Source organism: Lepisosteus oculatus, chromosome 2, assembly GCF_040954835.1.
Source record: "Lepisosteus oculatus isolate fLepOcu1 chromosome 2, fLepOcu1.hap2, whole genome shotgun sequence".
Taxonomy (NCBI): Eukaryota; Metazoa; Chordata; class Actinopteri; order Semionotiformes; family Lepisosteidae; genus Lepisosteus; species Lepisosteus oculatus.
This window is the reverse complement of record NC_090697.1, coordinates 52461741-52487464: the sequence shown is the minus strand read 5'-3', so window position 1 is coordinate 52487464 and position 25724 is coordinate 52461741. Positions and strand designations below refer to the sequence as shown.

Sequence of the window (25724 nt, the reverse complement as noted above, 5' to 3'; positions counted from 1 at the left end):
ATAATAGATTTCTGGGAAAACTGTCCCCAGTGTTACTAAAAAAGGCAAACCTTGAATGTTTGAGTTTGACCCCTTGGTTTTAGATTGTTCACAAAATGCTCACATACTGTATCTATAACAACTCTATTTTTTAAATACTTAAAATTAATCGAGCATTTTTAACATGTATACAGATAGACCTTCATTCTAGACCAAAATGCAAGATTTTATGCAATTCTTTTGTGAAAAAATATAAAAGCTTAACAGTACAATGTCAAAGTACACACATTCTACACTAACCACCAAAAAGGCAAATGGATTAAACAGTTCTTTATACTGCATGTTCATACTGTATGTATAGTAAGTGAAGAAGTAAAAAAGTAGACAGGATGTTTTCAGTATAGTAACACATCTACACACATGGTTGGTCCCATAAAGAAGAAGACATAAAGGAAGTAGATCACAACATGGCAAGGGACACACACAGAGCACAGGTTACAGTGCATTTAGGAGTTAGATTTTGTTATAGTACATCACCTATTTCACAGAGTTCACACCATCAGACCTGTTAGGCCCAGTGATGACATTGGAAAGCTACCTGAAGCTGGATGTTCAGCTATGACAAAGAGGCTCAGGGATCAAATAAAATCCAGGAAGGTATCCATGAATTTATGAAATTATGACAAACTTGTGCGTTGATGTGCAAGAGGAATACAGCTATGCTGAAAAATAAATATAGCAGTTGTCAACACTTCCACAGTTCCAGGTTTTCAGACAATATTATTTTAAAGAGGGAGAAACCTGATTTTGGTGGCACGAAACAATTATGTTCTTGCTTATCCAATTAAATAAATGTACTTCTTCAAGTCATCTTCATATCTCCAAAAAACTATATTTTGCTACCCAGGGCTCAAATGATTCTACCCATCAGTAAAGTTATATCCATTTCCATTCCTTCAGCAGATTTTGTTTAAAGGGCTGATATTTCTCCATATTTTATATAAATTATAACCTAGTGCCAATGTTATCTGCTCCTAAGGACAAATATAAAGCTATTTTGGTATGTTGCCCTCAGAACAAACCATCAGCAATCTGCAGTTCTTAATCAACTCTTGCTGCTAAATCACTGCTTTGCTAACAACTTTACAAAGAGGTTTAAAGGCACCTGACAGTTTCATAGTGTATCTAAAGGACCCATGTTCTCTGGTATTTATTTTCACACCAAGCTTCTTAAAAACTGTTTGCCTAACAGTTTTGATTTTAATTGTTTTTATTTTAAGAACTAAATTACAGTTGTGGGAAAGTGCCTTAATTTGCAATAACAGCTGGCTTTAACTGCTTATGAATCAAGAGACAGATCTGTGGCAAAAGACTACACTATCTCAAGGGAAATAAAATACTAGTAGATTCTTTCTCAGTGAAGATTTTTGGGCTTATTTTAACAGGTCTCATGTCATATGTACAGTATCACTTTCAGGACTCCTATGAGTATGCACACTCCACGTGGTGTACTGGCTTTGGTGCTTTGGACTATTCAGATCAATCACTAGAAGTTCCTGAGACATTGCTTTAAATCTGTGGTCTCACCGCACATGCTACATTTTTGCATGTAGTTTAATCCTTACAGACTGTTTTCCAACTAGTCTCTAATTTTTGGTTTTAAAGCAGTCTATACTTTATTTTTAAAGTTATTTAAAAATAAAATTGGTTATAATTTTCAAAGTAAAAAAAAACTTCCAACTTGCACTCTTTTTGGCATTTTGTCTTATCTGTCACTTAACAGTTTTAACCAGTTAAATATGCTTTCCAAAGAGAAAACTATAACCATTCTTGATGATGATTTACAATTTTTCAAAGAAAAAAAAATATTCTTAGTATTATTAACCAAAAGAAAATCAGTAACTGAAAGAAAATAGTGTGAAAGAACAAATATTGGGTAGAGTGTTTTAGAAGTAAAATATCTGTGTTCATATTAATTTAACTCTAACGGTAGCACTTAAGATCTAAGTTATGGAACAAGTAATACTGTAGGTTTATTTCATGCTGAAAAGAGAAGAGAGAAAACACTTCAGGTGTAAACAAGAAGGCTTCACAGCTGAAACATTGTGTTTTCCCTCTTCTCTTTTCAGCATGGAATAATATTACCTGTTCCTTTGCAGACTACAAATGCTGAAGCAGCTACCCACTGTCACGTCCTCTGCAGCTAGAGGGAGCTCCTACTCTGTCCTGTCCCTTGTTTCCTGTGCTTTGCTCTCCTTCTGGTGTCTCTCTCTCTGGGGCTATATATTTCTGGGTCACTTATTCTCCTACGCACAGCATTGACGTTCGGATGTCCTGAGACCTGCCTAGCATCCAGGTTGCCCCACGTCCGCTGCCTGAGGCCATTGGTTTCTATACGACTCCTGAACTGGTGAGCCCGAGCTTTTTCCCCGTACCGCCGCTATGCATATGGGTCTTTTTCTGCTCTCCTGTCTCTCTGCGATTTGTCCCTTCAAACATCCGTGACACCCACCTGAACTAGATCTAGGTTATACTGTATAACTGTAAAAAGCTTTACTAACAACAAAATGTTATGTCATATAAAAATGTCCTTCATTTTTATATTACATAGCTGCCCTATCGGAGATGATGATAATTCCTTACATTTTCATCTGAAATGGTCCAAAAGTTAAATATAGGAAGGGTCATACTGTATTTCATCCAACTTATATTCTGCACCAGCAGTCCCTTCTTCAGATCAGATGGAGATGTGCAAAATTAGTTCACTTAATCTAATTAAAGGGGAATTTAGGGACTGTATAGTCACAGAAGGGGAATTAAGCAAGGACACCAGGGTCCACACCCTCACTTTTGCACAAAGTTTCATGGTGTCAGAATGGGGCTGATAGGGGCAACGGGCAACCCCTTACAATGTGGTGTGATGACAACAACCTCACCCTCAACGTCCGCAAAACCAAGGAGCTGATCGTTGATTTCAGGAAACTGCAAACCAGACATGCCCCTATCCACATCAACGGGACTTAAGTGGAAAGGGTCAGTAACTTTAAATTCCTTGGCGTCTATATCACCGAGGACCTCACATGGTCTCTCAACACCACCTGTCTGATCAAGAAAGCGCAACAGCGCCTGTACTTCCTAAGACGGTTGAAAAAGGCTAAGATATGTCCCCAGATCCTCACTAACTTTTACAGATGCACTACAGAAACCACACTGACAGGCTGCATCACAGTGTGGTATGGCAACTGCAGTGCTGCTGACCGTAAAGCCCTACAGCAGGTGGTGAAAACTGCCCAGTCCATCACTGGGGTTGCCCTCCCATCTATCCAGGACATTTATGACAGACGGTGGTTGAGGAAAGCTCTAAGCATCATCAAAGAACCCACACACCCCAGCTACAGACTTTATGATCTGCTACCATCTGGAAAACAGTACCGGAGCATTCGGGCCCGGACTACCAGACTCAGAGACAGTTTTTACCCCCGCACTATCAAACTATTAAACTCCCAGCCTCCCAGTCTCACTCTCACCTCACCTCTCACCTATGATCTGAACCTCACAGTGCCTTCTTTCTTACCAAAAACCCAAACACACATTGAAAATCTACCTCTACCATACATGTCAAAAGCTCACTCCCCATAATTTCTATCCCTTTATTTCATTCTGTTCATGCATATTTTTGCACATAACCTGTTACCTTTTTGTTGTTTTGCACATTGCCTGTTGCTGTTTTTTGCACACTGCCTGTTGTCTCTGTCTTTCTTTTGTTATACAATTGTATTGTAATTGTTGTTGTTTTTTTCTTGTACTACTTATGTCCGAGAGCTAGCTAAGTAGCATTTCGTTATACCATATACCTGTATATGAGTATAATGACAATAAACTTGAACTTGAACTTGATAGGGTGAATGGATCCTGTGCAGGACTCAGGAGACAGAGAAAAACACTAAGCCGAATCGCCAAGGTAGCAACAAAAACCAGGAAGCAGGTGAGTAGGTCAGAACACGGAGAGGCAACGAGGAAGCAACAATCCAAATCACAAGGTGAAGAACGAATCCAGGAAGCAGGCGAGTAGGTCAGAACACAGAGGTACAATGAGGAAGCAGCAATCCAAATCACAAGGCAAAGTTGAAGAAGAGAAGCAGGCAAGGAGATCAAATACCGAAGTAAAGCAAGAGAATAACGCGCACTTGGGAGCTCGATGAGAATCTGCAATAGTGAGCAGGGAAATGAGGAAAAAGGAGAACTAAAATAGGGACGGGAGTGAACGGTGATTGGCGTATTACTTGCGCGTGAGCGTTTGTTAAAGAGTGTGCGCGTGGGAATGTAAGAAGGTACAGAGATGCGAGTGGAATGCGTAACTGTACCCTGTACTGTACTCAGGGTTGGCTCCTGACAACCCACTAGCCAGAGTGGGATGGGTGCGAAGGAAGTCTCGAATGAGGTTTTGATCCATCGGGTGCCCAAGGTTTTATTCAAAGTATAGGTGGGAGAGCCATCTATTAGTCGGGGGGGAAGGCAGATGAGGTTGATGTCCAGAAAGTGGGGATCTGTAGTAAGGCTTCAGGAGGGACACATGGAAGGTGGGGTGAATCCTGAGGGTGGGAGGGAGTGCAAGGCAGTACAAGACGGGTGTAACACGGGAGAGTACCTGAAGGGCCCAATGAAGCGAGGACCCAACCTGCGGGAAGGTTGCTGGAGGCAGGGAATGTTCTTGGACGAAAGCCAGATGAATTGGCCTCAACGTAGACGGGGAAAGGGGCATCAGAGTCTATCAGCGTAGGTCTTCTGTCTCTGAGAGGTCTTAAGCAGAGCAGTCCTGGCCTTCTTCCAAAGTTCCGGGAGGGGGAAAAAATATGCCCGAACACCAGGGACATCAGAGTCAGGAATGGTGTCGGGGAAGAGCGAGGGTTGATAGCCCAGTGAACAGAGAAATGGAGACATGTCAGTGTATAGAGGAGGTGTAATTGTGGGCATATTCAGCCCAGGGAAGAAGGGAGGCCCAGTTATCATGGGCAGCGGAGACATACGACCTGAGGTAAGTCAGAGGTCCTGGTTAATCCTTTCTGCCTGGTCGTTGGTTTCGGGATGGTAACCAGAAGTGAGGGAGGAGGATGCCCCTATGATCCAGCAGAAAACCTTCCAAAATTTAGATATGAACTGAGAACCCCTGTCAGAAACAATATCCTTATTTATTGAGAATCATTCACCAAATTGGACTGTAATATACAATGGATATAAAAAGTCTATACACCCTTATTGAAATTGCAGGTTTTTGTAATATAAATCCAGAAATCAAGATAAATCATGTCAGATATTTTTCCATCTCTAATGTGACCTTGCAACCAACAAAATTCAAGAGAAAATAAATAGATAATTATTAGGAAAAATAATTTAAATTAAAAAACCTACAACACCCTGGTTGTGCATACCCTTTTTTAATGGGGGCTGTAGCTGGGTTCAGAGTTAACCAATCACATTCAAAATCATGTCCAAAGGTAAGTAGCATACACCTGCCATCAATGAAAGTGATTCAGATTAACCTCACATAAAAATCAGCCGTTCCTGTAGGATTTCCTTGAAACTTTAATGATTGCATCTTACTGGGATAGCCATCTACTGGATCTTATTGTTGAAAGGTACCGATCAGGAGAGGGGTATAAAAGAATATCAAAAGCATTGGATGTACCATGGAGCACTGTGAAGACTATCATCAATAAGTGGAGAAAATGTGGCACCACAGGGAATTTGACAAGATCAGGACAACCCTCCAAAGTTGATGACAGGACAAGGAGAAAACTAATCAGGGAGGCTACCAAGAGGCCTACAGCAACATTAAAGGAGCTGTAGGAATTTCTGGCAGGTATTGGTTACTCCTTGGATGTGACAACAATGTCCTGTATTCTGCACACGTCTGGGCTATGGGGTAGGGTGGCAAGATGGAAGCCATTTCTCACAAAAAAGAACACCCAAACCTGTCTAAATTTTGCAAAAAAATTAATTAAATCATCTTAAAATATGTGGGAAAATGTCTTATGGTCTGATGAGACAAAGGGTGAACTTCTTGGCCTTAATTCTTAAAGATATGTTTGGTGCAACACAAAAAAATTACACAGTTCATCATTCAAAGAACACCATACCTACTGTGAAGCATGGTGGTGGAAGCATCATAATTTGGAGCTGCTTCTCTTCAGCTGGGACAGGGGCTCTAATCAAGATAGATGGGATAATGACTAGCTCCAAATATCAAGATATTTTGGCACAAAACCTGCTGGCCTTCAGAAAGCTGAAGATGAAGAGGAATTTCACCTTCCAACATGATAACGAACCAAAGCACACATCCAAGTCAACCAAGAAATGTCTTCAGAAAAGGAAGATCAAAGTCTTGGAATGGCCCAGTCAGAGCCCAGACCTCAATCCCACAGAAAACCTGTGGAATGACCTAAAGAGGGCGGTGCACAGGAGATTCCCTGGCAATATGAAGGAGCTTGAACATTTTTTGCAGGGAAGAGTGAGACAAAATTGCAAAGTCCAGGTGTGCAAAGTTGATAGAGACTTATTCACAAAGACTTACTGCTGTAATAAATGCAAAAGGTGCTTCCACAAAGTATAAATTGGGGGCGGGGGGGAACACATTAAAGATGGAAAAATGTCTGACATGATGTATCTTGATTTCTGGCTTTACATCACAAAAACTTGCAATTTCAATAAGGATGTGTAGACTTTTTATATCCACTGTAAATGTAGTATGTTACAAATACACACTGTACTAGTGAGATCTCATTTAGAATAACAAGTACTATTTTGGTCAACAACATACAAGAAAGATATTGCTAGTCTAACACAAGTGGATATTACATGAAAGTACATTTCAAACAGAGAACAGGGGAATTATTTGAACAAAATGTTTTGGGAGCAGGGAAAAGTCTGCCCATATAGGTTGTTTAGGCTGATACTCTGCCTTCCTCCTGATGGAGCCTGCTAATCGCTTTTACATGCTGATCTGTAACCATCACACCTGCTTGATCACAGAGGCTCTGTAACCATCACGCCTGCTTGATCACAGAGGCCTTCCCCCCCTGTACTTACCCCCAAACGGTGAATGTTTACCCAAATGGTAAATGTTTACACTAAACTCCTGATGACAAAAGAAGGTTTCTATTTCCTTCGGTTACATCAAAGACAGGAGGGAGGAGGAGGGGGGGGAAACGTGTATATATAAGTTCTGTAGGACCATATCCACTTGGAGCTACGATAGGTACTATAACTATTTTGGTGCTTATTGTGGTTCCTTGTATGCATACAATAAAGCTTGGCTGGACGAACGAACACTTCTGGCTCGAATTTCTTGGTTTCTATACTCCTGAGGCTGAATAAGATGCTTGGCTCAATTTGCTGCTGGAAAAAAAACTGGTTCTGCTTGGATCTACCTACTCTTAGCTCTTGCTCAGATTATCACACTTTAACTTTAGGTGGCTTAATACACTCTTGAACATACTGTAAGGTGTAGTTCTATCTTGATTCTCATCAGGCATGAGATTCAACATGTTAAATTAATTTTTCACCAGTGCCAAATCTCTGAGATTTTAACTGATTTAGTGCTTATGCAAGAGCCACTTAAGTGTACCTGGGTCAATTATGAGTGACTGTGATAGGAATCAAAATGATGCCAAAAACATTCAATCAGCATCCAACTTCTATATATTTTATCTTTCTAAAGACACATGCATATACTGTATAAGAGAAAAGGGATAGGTTTGGTTTTCATCCTCAGTTTACAGTACATTTTTGGTAGATTAATTATTACAATAAATATAATGTTAATACAAAATTGTTGACAATTTAAGTTAGCCTTCCCACCAAGTCTTCATACACAGACCCACGCTCTATAATCCAAACTTTCATTCATCATATAGTTCACTTCATCTCCAAACAGGCTCCATAAGGGAATGCCATAAATGTTCAGCAACCCTAGCTCTGGTGAACTATGATCTAGTAGGATTTGTAAGCAGACAATAAAGCACCAATTTCTAAAGGCTTGTTACAATTTAATTATAATCAATTAAGTAAATTATTTGTTACCTTAAGTTAAAGATCATTTGGAACTTAATCTCCATCAGCCCTCAAGAACTCAAGTTCGCAAGACTACGACTATCGCAAGACTAAGACTATCGCAAGACTACGCCCTATGCTATCATTAACTGTGGCTGAAAAGCTGATCAACATATTTGTATTCTCTCGAATTGACTACTGCAATGCTCTGCTCCCTGGGGTATCTAAATCTACTCTGAACAAGCTGCAGTATGTCCAAAATTCAGCAGCCAGAATCCTGACCAGATCTAGTGCAAGTGTTCACATTACTCCTATCCTGGAGTCCTTGCACTGGCTTCCGGTCAAATTCCGCGTAGACTTTAAAATCCTCATGCTCACCTACAAGGCTTTACATGGCTTGGCACCTCAATACCTGTCTGAACTTTTATCGCCCTACTCCCCACCTCGCAACCTCCGCTCTTCAAATTCTGCCCTCCTTACTGTCCCCCAAGCCCGTCTACATTGTATGGGCGACAGGGCCTTCTCCTGCTATGCCCCCAAGCTCTGGAACTCCTTGCCCAAGGATATTAGAGAGTCACCTTCTCTAAACTCCTTCAAATCCAGACTCAAAACCCTCCTTTTCAGAAAAGCCTTTACTTAACTGCTTCCATTCTTCACCCCTCTGCTCTTCTTAATACCATCTTCCACGGTCTCCTCTATTGTTATTGTTGTATTGTTGTAATTATAATTGTGTCCTGTCTTGTGAAATTTTCTTATTTATTGTTGTAGTCTTCTTATTTATTGTTATTGTCATCCTGTAAAGCGCTTTGAGAAGCCACCTTTAAAGGCGCTATATAAAATAAAGTTTATTATTATTATTATTATTATTATCAAGTTCTCTTAATTGAATAAACTACATGCTTAATTAATTAATAACTTGTCTTCTCAAGCTTTAGGAACACTTCATCTACAGTATATGGCTTTCTCTTTATGACTCATTTGGACTCCCTTTGTGTACAATGTTCAGGGTCTTGTCTAGCTTCCCTTATATATTGTAAATGTCAGCAGAATGAGATTTACCAACATTGATCCAGAAGACATATAGTGGGAGACGTACAGTAAAGCAGATTTAGGGGATAATGAGCTCAACTCTTTGTTTTTGAGAAACTGTTGTGCCAAGATTAAAGGTAAAGTTTTAAAATAAGCACACACTGATAACATACTCATCCCAACTACACACCCAGGTTCGCGGAGTTGAAGCTATAAACACAACTGTTTAATGTAATTAATATTTCAAAATACGATCAAAGAAAATTATGTCACTTACAATGGGGAAAATATATTAAAGGTCAACAGTGTAAGAAAACAGCATTCAAATGACCGATATACTGCACTGTAAATGGTGGGATTGTAAATTCAATGCTTGTTGCAACATACAGTATAATGTTTACAAAATTATCTGTGAGCTTGATTTCAATTAAGAGAGACAAAAATATAAGGGAATCATCAATACTGTATCTGAGGTCAGACTTTCTGGTTGCTGAAAATGTTCTGTTTGAATTTATTTGTCCAGGGTATAATAGGAATATCAGGTGCAAAGAAAGGTATGCGATCTGTCAAAGCAAAATATCTTAGATCGTATCTAGAGAAACCATGCTGTTCTAAATTGCTGCTTATAGAGCAATTAACAACAAAGCCACTTAGATTGCAGTCATTACTACCTCAGCTATTTCAAATATCAATTTGTCTCCTTTAGTGTTGACAGAAATTACAGGTCTAAATTAACTTACAACTGACCACAGAGGCTTTATACAATATGTAAACAATTTTTAAAAATTGCAAAAAGAACACTTTGGCTTACTTTAGAATTTTAAATATGCTTGTTTACTTAAAAATGCATACTGTAAATACTGTGTTTTTAGGGGATATGTGCACTTTGCCTTCCTGTAAATATTAAAACCTTCATATGTTTAGCAATAAACACAAACTTTTTACTTTTGATCACCTGTTAACACCTTTTCAACATATAATACAATCATGGTTTTGAAGCATGATGTAACTATCTACAACCTCTCTGGTTCAACTTATCAATTGTTCTTGAATTTTACCTCAACTTACCCTGTAAAAACAACCTACTGTAGGTGACCTTTCCTGAATTCATCCATTTCAAATATACTGTAATTCTGGAAGGAGGTAACATGATTTTAGTTCCATTCCCTATAATAAGGCTTAACATTCTTTAAAAAGGGTTGCTGCAAGGCTGTTATGGAGGATCCTTCGTCCATAATAGCAGTTTATAGCTGTTATAGTTATACTGTAGCTGCTTTCTAGTTTAATATGCTATTGTAAGAATTTCTCAACTCAAATTGAGGTCAGCTCCTTCTGTTCAATTGCAATTCCACCTCAATTCAATGTGGTCCATTTCAATTCCAATTCCACTCATACATATCCCATTCCAGTTCTGCAACTGAACTGCAATTGATTGATCATTGTAAGATTGCTTAGGATCCTGGCAGGATGCTAGCAGAATCCTGCGATGATCCTCTAGGTGTCATTATTAAAATTATTTAAACTTTTATCCAGAGCAACTTACTATTGGTTGTTTTATATACTGTACATAAATTAGTATCCATTTATACAGCTGAGTTTGTTTAAGCAATCTCTGTGAAGTGTGGCAGCAGTGACTCCATACAGAGATTTCAACCCACAATCCTCCTGCAGAGCTAACCACTAAGCCACAACTCCCCATATGCAGTCCTTGTAAGACCCTAGTGATTGATCTGTACAGGATTCAGTGGTAGAAACTGAGCATAAAGGATGCTGTATATGATTCTACAGGTTCTTGGAGTATTGCACCCCAGGTCAGGCTTTGTACTGTTTTGCTTTGTAAATTAGACTACTGCTGTGCAAGACCGAATAGAAGAGATAGCCAATTCTGTAGTAAGTGGTCGTGGACTACCAGCTCCATTGAAAATGGAGTTTCTTATGTTCACTCCTTTTAAAATATTTTAGATGGCTGGGTGTTCATTAAAATACAGAAGAACCTGATCAACACTTATAAGTTGCAAGATGCATCTAAACTGTACATTAAGAGCTCCTGTTAGACCACATGGATGTGAAGGCACTGGCATTAACGTCTTCATCTGGAGTTTCATTTGAAGTTTGTGCCAGTGCTTCAGTCTGTCTGTCACTCCCTCTTACAATCTGGAGGTGCTGACCTGTGTTGCCTTGGTATATTTTAAAAAAGATTTTCCACCCTAGTTTTGTCCCATTTGGTGAAAAAACCATCAGAGATTTAATTTAATTGAGACCAGAATTGCAACAGTCGTGCTGAAACAGCTTCATACTAAGCTAATTGTATAAGCAGAATGGCTATAACTGAAACTGAAATTTATTTACCTATTTCTATAAACTGTACATTAATTTCCTATGTAATAATAATAATTGCTTACACTTATATAGCGCTTTTCTGGACACTCCACTCAAAGCGCTTTACAGGTAATGGGGACCCCCCTCCACCACCACCAATGTGCAGCATCCACCTGGATGATGCGACGGCAGCCATTGTGCGCCAGAACGCTCACCACACATCAGCTATCAGTGGGGAGGAGAGCAGAGTAACGTAGCCAATTCATAGAGGGGGATTATTAGGAGGCCATGATTAGTAAGGGCCAATGGGAAATTTGGCCAGGACACCGGGGTTACACCCCTACTCTTTTCGAGAAGCACCCTGGGATTTTTAATGACCACAGAGAGTCAGGACCTCGGTTTTACGTCTCATCCGAAGGACGGCACCTGTTTACAGTATAGTGTCCCCGTCACTATACTGGGGCATTAGGACCCACATGGACCGCAGGGTGAGCACCCCCTGCTGGCCCCACTAACACCTCTTCCAGCAACAACCTTAGTTTTTCCCAGGAGGTCTCCCATCCAGGTACTGACCAGGCTCACACCTGCTTAGCTGCAGTGGGATGCCAGTTGTGAGTTGCAGGGTGATATGGCTGCTGGAAATAAATAATTAATTATTTCCCTAAAGTGGTAGAAATACAGCTTGACAGGTGACAGGTAAAGTGAACTAATAAAATGATGCTTTTATTATACCATTTCATACCGTAAATAAAAACTACAGACATGCAGTATACTGCTTTATATTCTATTGGACCACATTTGTACCCGTCTGGGTTCTGTTCGACCATAAAGTGACTGCCTCAAGTGTATGTCTCAATCGATAAAAGTGGATTTCCTTCCAAATATGAAACAAAATTCAGGTAAAAAAACAAAAGTACCATGTTGTATGTCGTACTTATCTGGCTGCAGAGGGCGCTCCTTCTCTGTCCTGCCTCCCATTTCCGGGTCTTTGCTGTCCTTCCGGTGTTTCTCTCTCTCTGGGGCTATATATTTCCAGGTCTTTCAGTCTGCCTTGGCTCAGCATTGACGTTCGGATGTCCTGAGACCCGGCTAGCACCAGGTCGCCCCACGTCCGCTACCTGAGGGCATAGGTTTCTATACGGCATTCCCTGAACAGCTGAGCCTGGGCTAACCCCTGTCTCGCCGCTATGCATAAGGTCTATTCGCTCTCCTGCCGTTCTATGGTTCGTTCTTTCCGACATCCGTGACAGTACTATGACCATGTCAAGCAGATGTATAAAATCATCTTGTTCATGTATATCATTGTCTTTTGGACTTTAAACTTTATTACTGGTGAAAAATAAGCATTCCATGGAAGAACAGTAACAAAAGCTAAATAGAATGGTTCACATTTGCAAACATACACACAATCTCATTTCTCTAGTTAAATTCCTTTCTAAATCTAAACTGAATGCTTTTATTGTGCATGAGCAAAAGTTGTTTTCATATTGTATATTTGAAATATTATAATTCTGTAATAGAGAAAACAAAAAACATTATTTGTACATAATATTAAATATTTTTCTTGCAAATGTGGAAGCAAACAATAATGCCTCCTTTAAACTTCTTATTAAATGACAATTTTCCTTTGTTTTGAGAAACATGCTAAGGGTGTGTAGCCATTAACTGCTATGCTACTCAGAGGCCTGAGTTATGCATGGTGTAGAAGCAAGACGTGAAGGTATTTTCATTGTTGGACAAGAATTACTGATATGCAGAGTTAGGATCCTAAGAGACCAACAGGATCTTATAAGCACTCTTCTAGAATCCCATAAGATCTTTTCAGATCTTGCATCAGAACCTATTTTAGAATCCTACTGGATGTTCCAGGATCTTATATAGGCTCATCTTATATACTTGTTCCACTGCTACACTGAACACAAAAATCTGACTTAATTATACATTTTCACTCAAGAGAGAGAAAAAATTGTGCTGAACCTCATTTATATGGAAATGAAGAAAATTCGCCACCTTGAATACAAAAATGCATTATTGACATGACTGTTGAATCACTTTTCAGTAATCCCTGCTTCAGCCTGTTGTGAAGGAAACAAGTAATGTATGAGCAGGCTAGCATCTGGAGGGTTACTTATTATCTTTCAGGATGAGAATTCTGATGAGTTTTGGACATGCTTAACCTTCATTCCAAATGCGTGAATTATAAAGAAGTGCTCCTGTATTTCACTATTGAAGAGAAGTAGACATACAGTATAGCACAATATCTTCACAAAAGGATAAAATATAGAAATGAAATTTAAAAATAAGAACTAAATAAGGCATTAATAGCACTTTATAAACTTTTCAAAGTAAAAAACTATAGGCTAACAGACCTATATATTACTCTGAAAAGGAAAGTACTGAATAATGTTCACAAAAGCGACTCTCACTGTTATGAAGAAGAACACCGGAACAGAATGCTATTCAGAAAATAGAAAATAGATTAATTTTAGTCATTACTGCATAAATCGAGGCTTTCTTACATTGTATATGAAGAGTATATACTGTATAAATAATACTATGGTGTCTCATGGAAAAAAATAATTGAAAACAATAAACTCTATTATACAGTATATGTACAGAAAATAATGCTCCAATCCTCTCAGCTTTAAGTGGGCAGCAGCATTGCTGGGGGGTAATCCCAGCCGTGGAACAGCCTCCCAGCCAACCAGCATCCCAGCAGGGGAGTCACGTGTTTTCTTATCCAGTTAATGTTACAGAAATAATTCATTTATAATGACTATATCATATATAGGCCCACAGCATTAATATCTGTATTAATGCAATCATATTAGCTCAAATATGGCTGTTGAAAAAACAAATCATTTGAGGAGTGTTGCAAAATATTTACAAATAAAAGTGCATTACTTTACTGTCTAAACAATAACATTCATTAATTATTTATGGTCAGAATCTCCATTTTACATCCAAGATGACAGAAGGATGCTTCAGAACACTGCAGCAGGATTCTCAAGTGTGTCCTTCTCCTGACAACTGCAGCTTTAAGCATCTTAGGAAAGAGACACACTGTAACTGATCTGCCATAATCAATCCACAAAAAACAGAGGTTCTGTAGTAGTCAACATACTGTATGAGTTGTACAGTACTTTAGCAAGGCATGGACACAGCTAATATACAATGCCATCACATGAACTTCTGAGAGTCACTTCAGTATTTTATCATTTCTGCTAAAATGCTGTATTGCGAGTGCATAATCAATTGTTTTTTTGTCCATTCCTCAATCAAAGTGATGCCTTTCTACACAGAACATAAAAGCCTTGCAGAATAGAATGGTTCTTGACACAATACGGTAGTTTATTTCAGGGTTCAATTCCAATAGTCGGAAAACAAGCAAATTCCTTGAAGCAGATTTGCTCTACAGTTCTACTGTATATAGGATGCTTGCAATTGTTAAAAATACTTTTAAGTGTATTTATCAAATATTCATATGTGAATATACAGTAATGTACAGTGTAAGTACTTTCCAATTTAATATCCAACATGTAAAAATAGAGCGCCACATGCAAGGGAACATACTGTAAATCCGGTTGTAATGTAATGAGAACCTGCAGGAGACATTGGAAGAAAATGTACTGTATACAAGTAACATGATTTTTAATTGCATTGTAATTTCCTAGTTCTTTCAATTTCAAATCTATTTAAAATAATGTATAACTGTTTTACATTGGTCTTAATGGTTAATAACTTTCTTGTGACTTTTTTTAATGCAATAAACAGCTTGCTGAAAGAAAAACCTGCTACTCAGCCACAGTTACTATGAGAAAATGATGACTTTTAGTTTTAGGGTTTAAGGTGTTACATAGTGAATTGAAATGGTGAATGAAATACAATGTCAGAATCTTAGTAAAAAAAAAGCAGATAGCACTCGGGGTATAATGTTACTGAATCTAGGCCAGAACGTGTAATGTTGCTTGTTCCTAAGAAAACAAATGTATCGTTTACAAGGATTATCTCACTATCCAAACTGATTGCTGCTGCCATGACTTACATCAAAAGTTGGTTTCTACCAACTTTACAGACAATGTACAAAAAGAAACACAGGCTGACAAAACAAACAGCCTATAAAGTTCTTTAGTAATTGAGAGAATAAAACCATATGTGTTTATATATAGTACACTACTGATCCCCACAAAGTCATTATGAGACAGCTTACCACAATGAACATCATTTATACATTACTGTAGATATCCCAGATGCTACATAATTGAAAGCTGTGCATCCAATCAAAGTAATATGAATTTAATTTTGTTTATTGTTTGAAGTGATTAAAGTTAAAATCAGTGATGCAGTGTATCAGTTAGAAAGTACCTAGTAACTATTTCACTGGTGACCCCCTATTGATCTCCTTCTCCTGTTTTGATGTAGCTCATTTCTAATTCCAAGGACAGAGAAAGACAATCAACCTTTATTACTCAAGCAGTGTGCTTGAGCTCCAATGCTTTAGATTGGAATTTTCACAAGTTCTGTGCTTTAGAACTTATAACCGTTGAACTACAGCGAATGCTGTACAAGAAGGAATTGTGAAGTTTCACTATTTCACATACAGCTCAGGCTTTGAACTACTGAGTATTCTTCAGCTTCGACTTTGTATAAAACATTAGCTTGTAAACACGAACTACATTTACAGTAACTCTTTTGGGAGCTAATGATGTGTTTTGCCAGATACTTTTACATTAATTGGGGAAAAAATTACCTTCTCCCTGATGTGTTCAAACAACTAAAAGAGTGAAGATTTTAGAAATTTTAGAAACAAAACTGAAGAGGGGACAAAGGAGGGAATTACAATTTGCTGTAACAAAAGATAATTTGTTTGGAGTCTTTTCTGCATTTTACATTACATTATGCTTATTTCCTAGAAAAAGAATGTTGTTGAGTTTTAATATAACAAATGATGACTATTTATACAATGAAAAATATAGAACATTCAGTATAAAAATTTATATTTCAACAGAATATTTGACCTTAGGACCAGGTAAAACCAGGACACAATAATATAAAACTGTATTCTCAAAGGAAACCCTCTAAAACTGAAACGAGGATAATAATGCTATGAAAAAAACACAAGGAGCATAAACTCTGACGCTACATCCTGCTTTTAATGTCTCTCTGGATAATACCCAAGATTAAGAGAAAAAAAAGCCAAGCACAAGCCATCTGTTGTTAAATACATCCAAAGACATACTTGATAAATGTATGAAATAACATATTCCCAGTACAAACCAGACCAAACGAGATCCAATGAGAATTATGACTCTCAGTCACATAATGTAGGTTTTCAATGCAATGTGAACCATAAACATAAAAAATCATAAACAAAGCTGAAAAGTAGCTAAACCTGCAATTTATTGAAGTTTCAAAGAAGCTAACCCCTAATATTATGCATTTTCAAAACTTTTGAAGAATGATATTGGCATGGAAGACTGCCATGTTCTTTTGGTGTGGGGGGCGGTGTCTAGGAGGAAGGATACCCTATTGCTGCCAACACAGACCTCATTTAGGCTGCTTGCTTTTCTACACTACATTGTTTGAGTTTGTCCTGTTGTACTAAAATATATTTTGTTTTCAACTTCTTGAGACAGGAACTTAAAAGAACCTTACATTAGCAGCTAGTTTTCATTAAGAATTTATTAAGAGAAGTACAGTATGAAGCTGTGAGTGTGATAGATTCATGAAAGTTCAAGTCATAGAGGGGGGAATGCTTCTTTTCTCTCATTTGTTTTTAAAGTCAAGTGGAAGCTTACTTGTGAAAAAAAAATTGAAAGCAGTGTGAATTGTGGGCATTAACAGTGATTCATCTCTTTTGTACAGCTTTTGAATAGCCCAGTCTTGACAAGAAAATTGCTGAAAACTAGATTTGGTCAGCTGGGATTTCTTCTTTCATCTTCCACAGTAAACTGTGTCATCAATTCTTTGACTTCAGTCCAAACACAACATCTAATCTGATTAAAAAATAAGCACTTTTGTGATTTTACAGTAATCATCTTTTAGTTGATGACATTAGATGCAGTTTTGATCAAGATGTTAGCATTAGGAAACTGATAGGCTCTTCCTAACTCTAGATTAGTTTAGGGCAAGGATTAAGGATTCCCTGTCTCTACTAGTTTTTATTCCATCTGAGCTGAAGATTATTACTGGCTGATTGAAATTAACTATTTTCCTAGAAAAAGAACATACTTTAGGCATAGGTTTTAAAAACTGTTTTCAAGTCCTTTTTGCAAGGCCTTGGTTCCAGGAATTGAAAGGCTGTGTGTGCACTGTTGTCAAAACATTTTGCAAACACAACCCAGTGTGTTCAACCGAATAGTACAGTCTGATCTCAACTTAAGAAATGTTGGAATTATACTGTATTAAAGGTACATTTTATCAAGCAAATATTGCAGATATGGTCAGCTAAAAGTGTTGTTAAACACAGGTCGCAATAGAGCTGTCTGTTATACATGGTGTTCTGTTATGGGTGGTTCTGATATGTTCTGGTATCACCTTATACAAACATATTTGTGTTGACAAAATGGCAAATGGCCTTCTTACGCTCATAATTAGCTCTTATAAAACTACATTGTAAATAGGCAAAACTAGAAGCTGCATCTCAAACAAGATAAATCAGCACCCCCAGAAGTGTAAAGGATCACAGTGGTCCTAAGAGTAAATCTTTTTAACCACAGTGTGTTATTTACAGTACTTCACTTCTGTTTAGTTAGATATAACTGATTTCTTTACTGATTAATAAATAATACAACATGACAAAAGGTAATAGATAAGATAAACTTCACAAACAAGGGAGTTCTACTTTGAGAATTGAGGATAGTGGTTGTCTTCACATTTGCTCATTATTTCACACTCCTGGCTTGGCTTCATTGCATGAAATTCCGCTTTGCTATTGGCGAAGCTGTTACTCTGTTACTTTCTATATTATATGAGGATCTAATATTATAGTCAATCAACACTAAATATGTAATGGCTAAATAATGTATAGGACTAATGTATAACTGCTTCTAAAGAAATGTCCCAAAAGTGATAGGCTTTTTAAGTCAGCTGAAAGAAGTACACTTAAAAATGAATGAGGGACCATTTTGATTAGTCTGATTTCCCAGGCCTTCAGAACAACAATGCAGAGAGATGAGTGGAAGCTGGTTAAGTGTGTAAGGACGGGAGTCATAAATTTAAATCTCCTGTATTGAGGAAATATTTAGGTAAATTACCTTATCTCCTTTTTTATTATTATAACATAACATTATGTGTAGCATTGCCTACAATAGTAGAATTCTGTATCTCACAGATATGGCAGCTCTAACTTTAAACAGTGTACAGTACATGATTAAAAGGGGCAGTTTTGAATAATAAGTTACAGTCACTTTGAGCCCATCATATTCTGTACAAGTAAAACCTGACTCATAAAATTTAAGCATTTGATTGACATTTAAGCTTGAGATTTGTTTAATTCAAGCCACTAAAACAATTCAATAAATCATGTTTTCATCCTCAGTACACTCAATACACCTCAATACCATTATGAAAGCTAGAAATTAATCATTATGCAATCTTTATTTTGCTAGCCTTTTTTCTGTACAAAAAAATATAAATTACAAAGCATCATTATTAGTGTTTATTAAACCAAAACACACCTGCAGGGCTTTATTGTAATTACCACTTTTACAATAAAATAGTTTGCAGATCAAAAGTTTTTACCAGGGACAACGAGCAATTCTAGGACCTCAAGCTATTCTCATGCAAATGTTATTAAACCTCACAAGAAAATTCATGACTTCAAGCTGAGAGATTGGGATCAGCTTCAGAAGCTGCATGTGACATACAGTAACTTTTTTGCCAATGTTATGTCTTTATGTGGGTGGCATGGTGATGCAGTGGTTAGCATTTCTGCCTCACAGTGTTGGAACCCTGTATTCAATTGCAGACGTGAGGTGGTATCTGCGTAGAGTTTGTACTGTATGTTCTCCCCATGTTGACGTGAGTTTCCTCTGGGTACTCCAGTTTCCTCCCACAGTCCAAAAACATACTGGTAGGTATTATTGCTTCTGTGCAAATTTGGTTGTTAGTGTGTTGGTATGTGAGCATGTACTTGTCTGCATCTGTGTGTGCCCTGTAATGGACTAGTGTCTTGTTCAGGGTGTACCCAATCTTGTACCCATTGCTTATTGGAATATGCCCCAGGTCCCCGGCACCCTGAAACCGGATAAAGCAGTTTGAAAATGGATGGATGGATGACTTAATGTCATTGATCTGCTTAGAAAAGACACCTTTCTTTATCACAAAACTGCAGAAAAGCTTTATAAACAACTTAATTTAGGAGAAATGGTGAATCTAAAAATATTCCAAATGCAATACACAGATAATGTAAGCCACTATTGAATAACATTGCTCTCTCTAATTGATGACAGTGACAAAAAATAACTGACAATATTTGCTGAAAATACTGTATTTTGCACAGGTGTGTAAATTATGATTTTATCATGCAGAAATGTTAACAGCAACTTATTGTACTCTTAGCTCTTCTTTGATAAATAATGAGAATTAGTGCTTTGCCAGATACAAATGTTTTCAGTGTCCTCAAAAAGGTCTAGTGTGTCTATCATCAGACCATTTGCATTTCAAAGTTATTCTTTTAAATGCCCATTGATAATCAAGTGTAGTTTAAAACAATATTATAATAGTTATCCATAGATACTAGGTATAACACATTGCTCTTTAAAGATTTGTGCAGTACCAGTAGTTGGCTACAAAAGTATTCAGTTACAAATATACTATGTAACGTTTTTTGTAAAAAAGCTGCATAACTTAATACAACATTAATCTGCCAATAAAAGAAGATTTAATTGTCAAAGTGCCCATTTCAACTTTAATTTCAGTGACTTTAAATAAACAATACCCAAATTGTAACCAATTAAAAATAGACTAAACTTTAAATCAAAGTATTTTACTTAAACCCCTCTTTTTAATGAGTTTAACTTGTTTTATCTATGTGACAGTGAATGTTCTCTTTCTGATACAATTTCACAGCTAAGTTAAGAATTGGAAAAAATACCACTGCTAATTTAGATCCTACAAGCATCTGCTAAAAGTAATTGCTTGTATTCCTATGACATACTGTATAGCACAGCATGCTTGATGTAATCTTTAATATTGCAGTTACAGGAATGACAAAACACATTATCCCTCACTCTCTGATCACACCAGTACAGTAGGTCACTTCAAATTAATTAATATAGCGTAAATCATTCCCAACACAGAAAATCATTAAACTAATTAAGGTATCCTTCTTACTTATTGATTGTCAGATGCACCACAAACAGCCTCCTGTCTGAGACAGAGCTCTCTGTCTTGAATCCCTAGTGTCTACTAGGTCTTTATCCATGCTGTTCTTTCTTTAAAGGCCCACTGCCTCTGTGTGTGTTGCAGGCACTAGCAAAGAATTTTTAATCTGGTCAGTATAGTGCGCTGTATTTACATCATAGATAAGCTGACTCATGTTTAAAGGAAATAACCTGTGGGGAGGCATTAGGCCTTGTTAAGCTGTAGGCACAAAGACAATGTACTGTATTTGCAGTTGCTGGCCAAGTCTTCATAAGTAACAGGTCAAACAGACAACCTTATATGGAAATGTAGTCAGTAAAAGACAAGGAAGTTAATCAGCTATCCTCTTCTGAAGCATCTAATGGATCTGGTTTTGTATACAGTATTAATACATTTCTTTCCATCATTTACATTCCAGGGTTAAAATACTACTAAACCTGGACAAATGCCATGATGACACAAATTTCTGCTAAACAGATTGCTGCTAAATGTCTTCACACACAATATATTAAAGTAAAACCATATGCACAGTCCTGGAATGTGTGCAGTTTCACACTACCTTGGTGTACTCCGCATTATTTTCAGAATAAACCATTGTTTACTTGAATCCTATTTTTTTCTTTTGAAACCTTAGTATCCCTTATTCAGAAAATATAAAAAATCACACACCCGAACATATTTACTTCTTTATGTGTAGAGTACTGAAGTTACACCTAAAAAATGTCTGTAATAAAAACACAATATTTAGAAATACATTGTCCTATGACTAAATAAATTAACTATACTTATAGTACTAAATAATAAGGTAATACGATTTCAGTTAAACACTAAAGCCATGTCAGCGCAACCTGTCCACTAATAATTAAACCTTTACATTGAACGTAAAGTGAAGGTCTTCTGTAAACCAACAATATCCATTGAAATGTTGATGTTTAAAAAGATCTATACTGTCAAAAAAGTTTCACGATAATTTAATTTAGGAAAATCCGTTGGATAGGGTACACTACTATATGTGCTCTTTACTGTAATGCAGTTACAGTTCGAGCCTCTTTCCAAAAATAACAGGATTCTAAAGTCAAAGGCATCCGGCAGCGTTCTAAGGTGCACTGTCATTTCAAACACGTGCTAACAAAAATTCCAGTACAGATACAGTAACTCAATTTGCAATTGTAAAGGAAAGCGATGATATTTCGTAATTGTTAAAATGCAAATAAAACCCCAAACATAATAAATCCAGGACCGGGTTATTTTAATCGAAACACCCAGACTGGCACCGCTCTCTCTTTTCACAGAGATCCAGCTAATGTTGAACAGAAACACCATTTTAAGCAAAACGACATGAAGCCATACTAAATTTAATGCTACGCCTTCCAGCAATTTGTTCAAATACGAGAACGATTTCCGGCTGTGGTCACTGGTCCAAGAAACTGTCTGGACCAGGTTGATGACTAATCCCATGTTGGGAGGTTGGTTTTGTTTAATTATTCACTCAAGCCAGACACTACCACAGTATCCATTAAATAACGCACAAAAAGCAGACTTTTCGCATTATTTATATTCAACTTCAAAAAGATTAAAGCTGTTTTTAATTCAGTAGGGCCAAGCGCATAAGCAAAACGTTTTGCAGAGCACATCTGGAGAATAATGTGCGTAATATAAGAAGAGGGGTGTTGATTTGTTGGTTTAGGCACCAAAAGTATCGCAACAGTGTAACAGTGTAATTGTATTGCAACATTAACGGATAGTTCCACAGATCTGTATAGGCAATACCGAATTCGAGATTTGCCCGCCAATATTTTAAATTACTCAAGATTAGTGGCAATTTCAGTCTTTGAAACCATTATTAATTTTTAAGGATGTTAAGAAAAATCCCACTTTTAATATTATATAGAGATTTTACATATTACTGCAATTCCCAGTAAATTACAATACTTGGAACAGCATCCCTGTCAGCACTTGCCTATAGTCACAAACTTATTTCGCTCCGAGACGCACCTCCTACCTCCACCCACAGTCAAGCCATTCCCAGTGCTTTTCTGCAGACTACATGCTGTAGATTTGCTACCTACAGTACAAGTTTGTATTTGCCTAAAAATTAAACCTTATTAAATGAACATTAAATGTCATACTTAAATGCCATTACATAAACATACCGCCAATAGCAAATCCTGGTATAAAACTCGAAGAAAGGAAACTATAAAATGAGATATGAAACCCATAAATTCATACCTTGTTAGAATAGGGCGGCTTACTGAGGTTAATTCCATCTCTGATGAGTTTATCCCTAATCATGATCTTCAATTTTAGTTTGGGGTAAGTTACAAGTTCTTTACAAGGCCCAAGGTGCTGGTTTCGGCTCGTGCTCAGATTCCCTTGGTTCTTCCCGGCCCTGTCACCGCTAGGTTCGGTCCACGACTTGGACCCCCTGAGTTTGGTCTCGTATTGCTCCACCATGTGGCTGGTGTAAATCTCTGCAGTGGGGGGCATCGGCTCCAGAGTAAAGTACAGACCGGAGTCAGTTTCTTTTTCTTCCTCTTTCAGCCTCCGCACTGCATCGTGTATTCTTTGCCTGTGGTGAGGAATGAAGACTCCGATAGCATCCAGATCGGGGTCCCCTATCTGTTTACAAACTTCCAGGTCATCGTAACCATTATCCACAAAAGACTCCACATACTGACAAAGCTGGAGGGTCTTCAGCCACTCGTATACAATGTTGGGGCCGGTGTTCATCGTTTTGAGATGAAAAAAAATGGATTTCCAATGTACCTGTTTATGCTATTCCTGAACGTATATTATTCCAAAATCAACAAAGACTGAGATGTGCATACAAAAACATTTTATAAAGTAGCCTTGTTTTCAAAATTCTACTGTATTAAACCAGAAATACACCTGGCAGGAGTCCGCTTACAAACGTCGCGCCATCATCTTCTGTTTTGTTGTCTCCCACTAAATTTTCGAAATGTAGCTAAAGGTAATTTCAATTCGCTGTTTTATAAATCCCAAATGTAGTATCACCTTTGAGGAAGACAGTTTTCCTTTTGTAAAAGTACATTCAGCTCAAACCGTGTCACCAAAGATGAAGAATTTCAATCCAATCGGAATCCGTTACTGCTCTCCAGGTTTGTTAATATTATCAACGGGTATTCGGTTTTGACAAAAGGAGTGAAGACCATCGCACCGTCACAGTAATGCTTGGCTCAACAATTGGTGCATTTACCGTGAACTTACTTCACAGTTACAAATTACAAATATCCGGACGTAATCGCAATGTGTTTCTCCTTTAACGTTCCTCGGGATTAAACGTTTTGTTTAAACGTTTCTTATTTTATTGTAGAGCTGATGTAAAAAAAGGTATCTCGTGTCGTTATTTGCACCAGTAGTTCCACATCCTGGTTAGACACCAAGCATCTGATTCAAACTAACGAGATGACAGAAGTTGCCCGCCGATTCCGATTTATTTTGTCGAAATGAATATTCTTGTGTGCTCTTCCTTGTTGTTCTTTCCTCCTACATTGAGGGGGGCAGGTTATTCTACATTGACCAATTCAGAAAGCACTGCTTGTCTCTTTTATTTTCAATGAATTATAACGCTCTTGTACATCCCTCTCTCCTTGTCTACAGTATATTGTACACACAAACGCTACGGGAATTCTAACACCCAGCGCCCAAGCGGCTTTTTGCTTTGCTCGCTCCAAATCCCGGTCACATTTCTAGCAATATAAAGCTGCTAGTTGTTCTTTCCTCTTGTGACTACTCTTTCCACGTTCGTTGACAATTTCCATCCTTTTTTTAAAAGCAGAACCTACTGTATCTTCTGCTCTTACTATTAAAGCGTAGCTTACATTTCAAGTACCGTAGGGTACAAGAGCTGTCATGCAACCCCGAAACGTCAAATTAAAACATTCCCGGTCGTTGCAAACTTTTTCTTTGGGTAACACTGATTATGTATTCAATTTCTCCCTTTTGTCTGAGAAGCGAAATTACTTGCTGTCGCAAAAGAAACGGCTTTCCCTTGCTCTCTCTAGTTTGAAGTTGCTTCTTTCTGTGCTCTGGTCTTTCTGTAAGCTAGGAAAATGCTTATACTGTAGGCTGTGTTGGTTATTAGACTCTAGCGCCCTCTGCATTTAACTGCGGGAAAATAGTGTTTAAAGCTAAGAAACTGGGGTAGCTTTCTATTATTACTCGTATTGCTGAGGTACATTGGGATATACCTACAAAAGTCTGATATTTTAATTGTTTAGACAATATTTTAAAAATACACATCATGATGCATACCTATACATAATTCGTCGCCATAATCAGTTCTGGTCGTGTTACAGTACTGTACACGTACTGTATCACTCACCCCCCCTTGCAAGTATTGAATTACTTTACATAATACTATTCTTCATAGCCATTGATTTTGTTGCAAAGTCAGCTTCCACTTCCACTTAGTGCCAGCTGCTGTTCATATGACCATGTATATGTGACATACAAAGACATCTAAAGGGACTAACCGTGTAGAGCAGGAGAGCGGAAAAAGACCCATATGCGTAGCGGCGAGACGGGAAAAGGCCCGGGCTCGTTAGTGCAAAGAGTTCAGGAGTGCCGTATAGAAACCTATGCCCTCAGGTATCGGACGTGGGGCGACCTGGTGCTAGGCGGATCTCAGGACATCCGAACGTCAATGCTGAGCGAGGGCAGAGTGCAAGACCCGGAAATATATAGCCCAAGGGAAAGAGAGGGACCGGAAGGACAGCAGGCAGGAAACTAGGGACAGGACAGAGAAGGAGCACCCTCTGGCTGCAGAGGGTGTGACAGTATATGTATAATTATGTATAATTATGTATATGTATAATAATAATGTCACAGGCACTGTGTGAAAGTGTATGGTAAGAAGTACAGTATGTACTGTACATGAAGGCAAATTGTAATAGGTTACAGCTCACGCACTGATGGCAGAACCTAGAGTGAAAGTAAATCTGAATTATGTATTAAAACCT

At 37.9% G+C, this 25724-nt stretch overlaps 1 protein-coding gene across 4 annotated transcripts in view; it reads right to left on the bottom strand.

Moving 5' to 3' along the window:
* The window catches only part of sash1a (SAM and SH3 domain containing 1a), a 436741-nt gene extending 411980 nt beyond the window's left edge, over positions 1 to 24761 (bottom strand). Inside the window, exon 1 of one of the 4 annotated variants that reach the window (XM_015348122.2) lies at positions 22972 to 24761. In XM_015348122.2, the coding sequence (XP_015203608.1) occupies positions 22972 to 23472 (501 nt within the window). In that variant the 5' untranslated portion in view covers positions 23473 to 24761. The remainder of the gene's footprint in view (positions 1 to 22971) is intronic. The other 3 variants (XM_015348115.2, XM_006625870.3, XM_015348148.2) reach the window with 3 other exon arrangements.
* Positions 24762 to 25724: the final 963 nt, after the last annotated feature.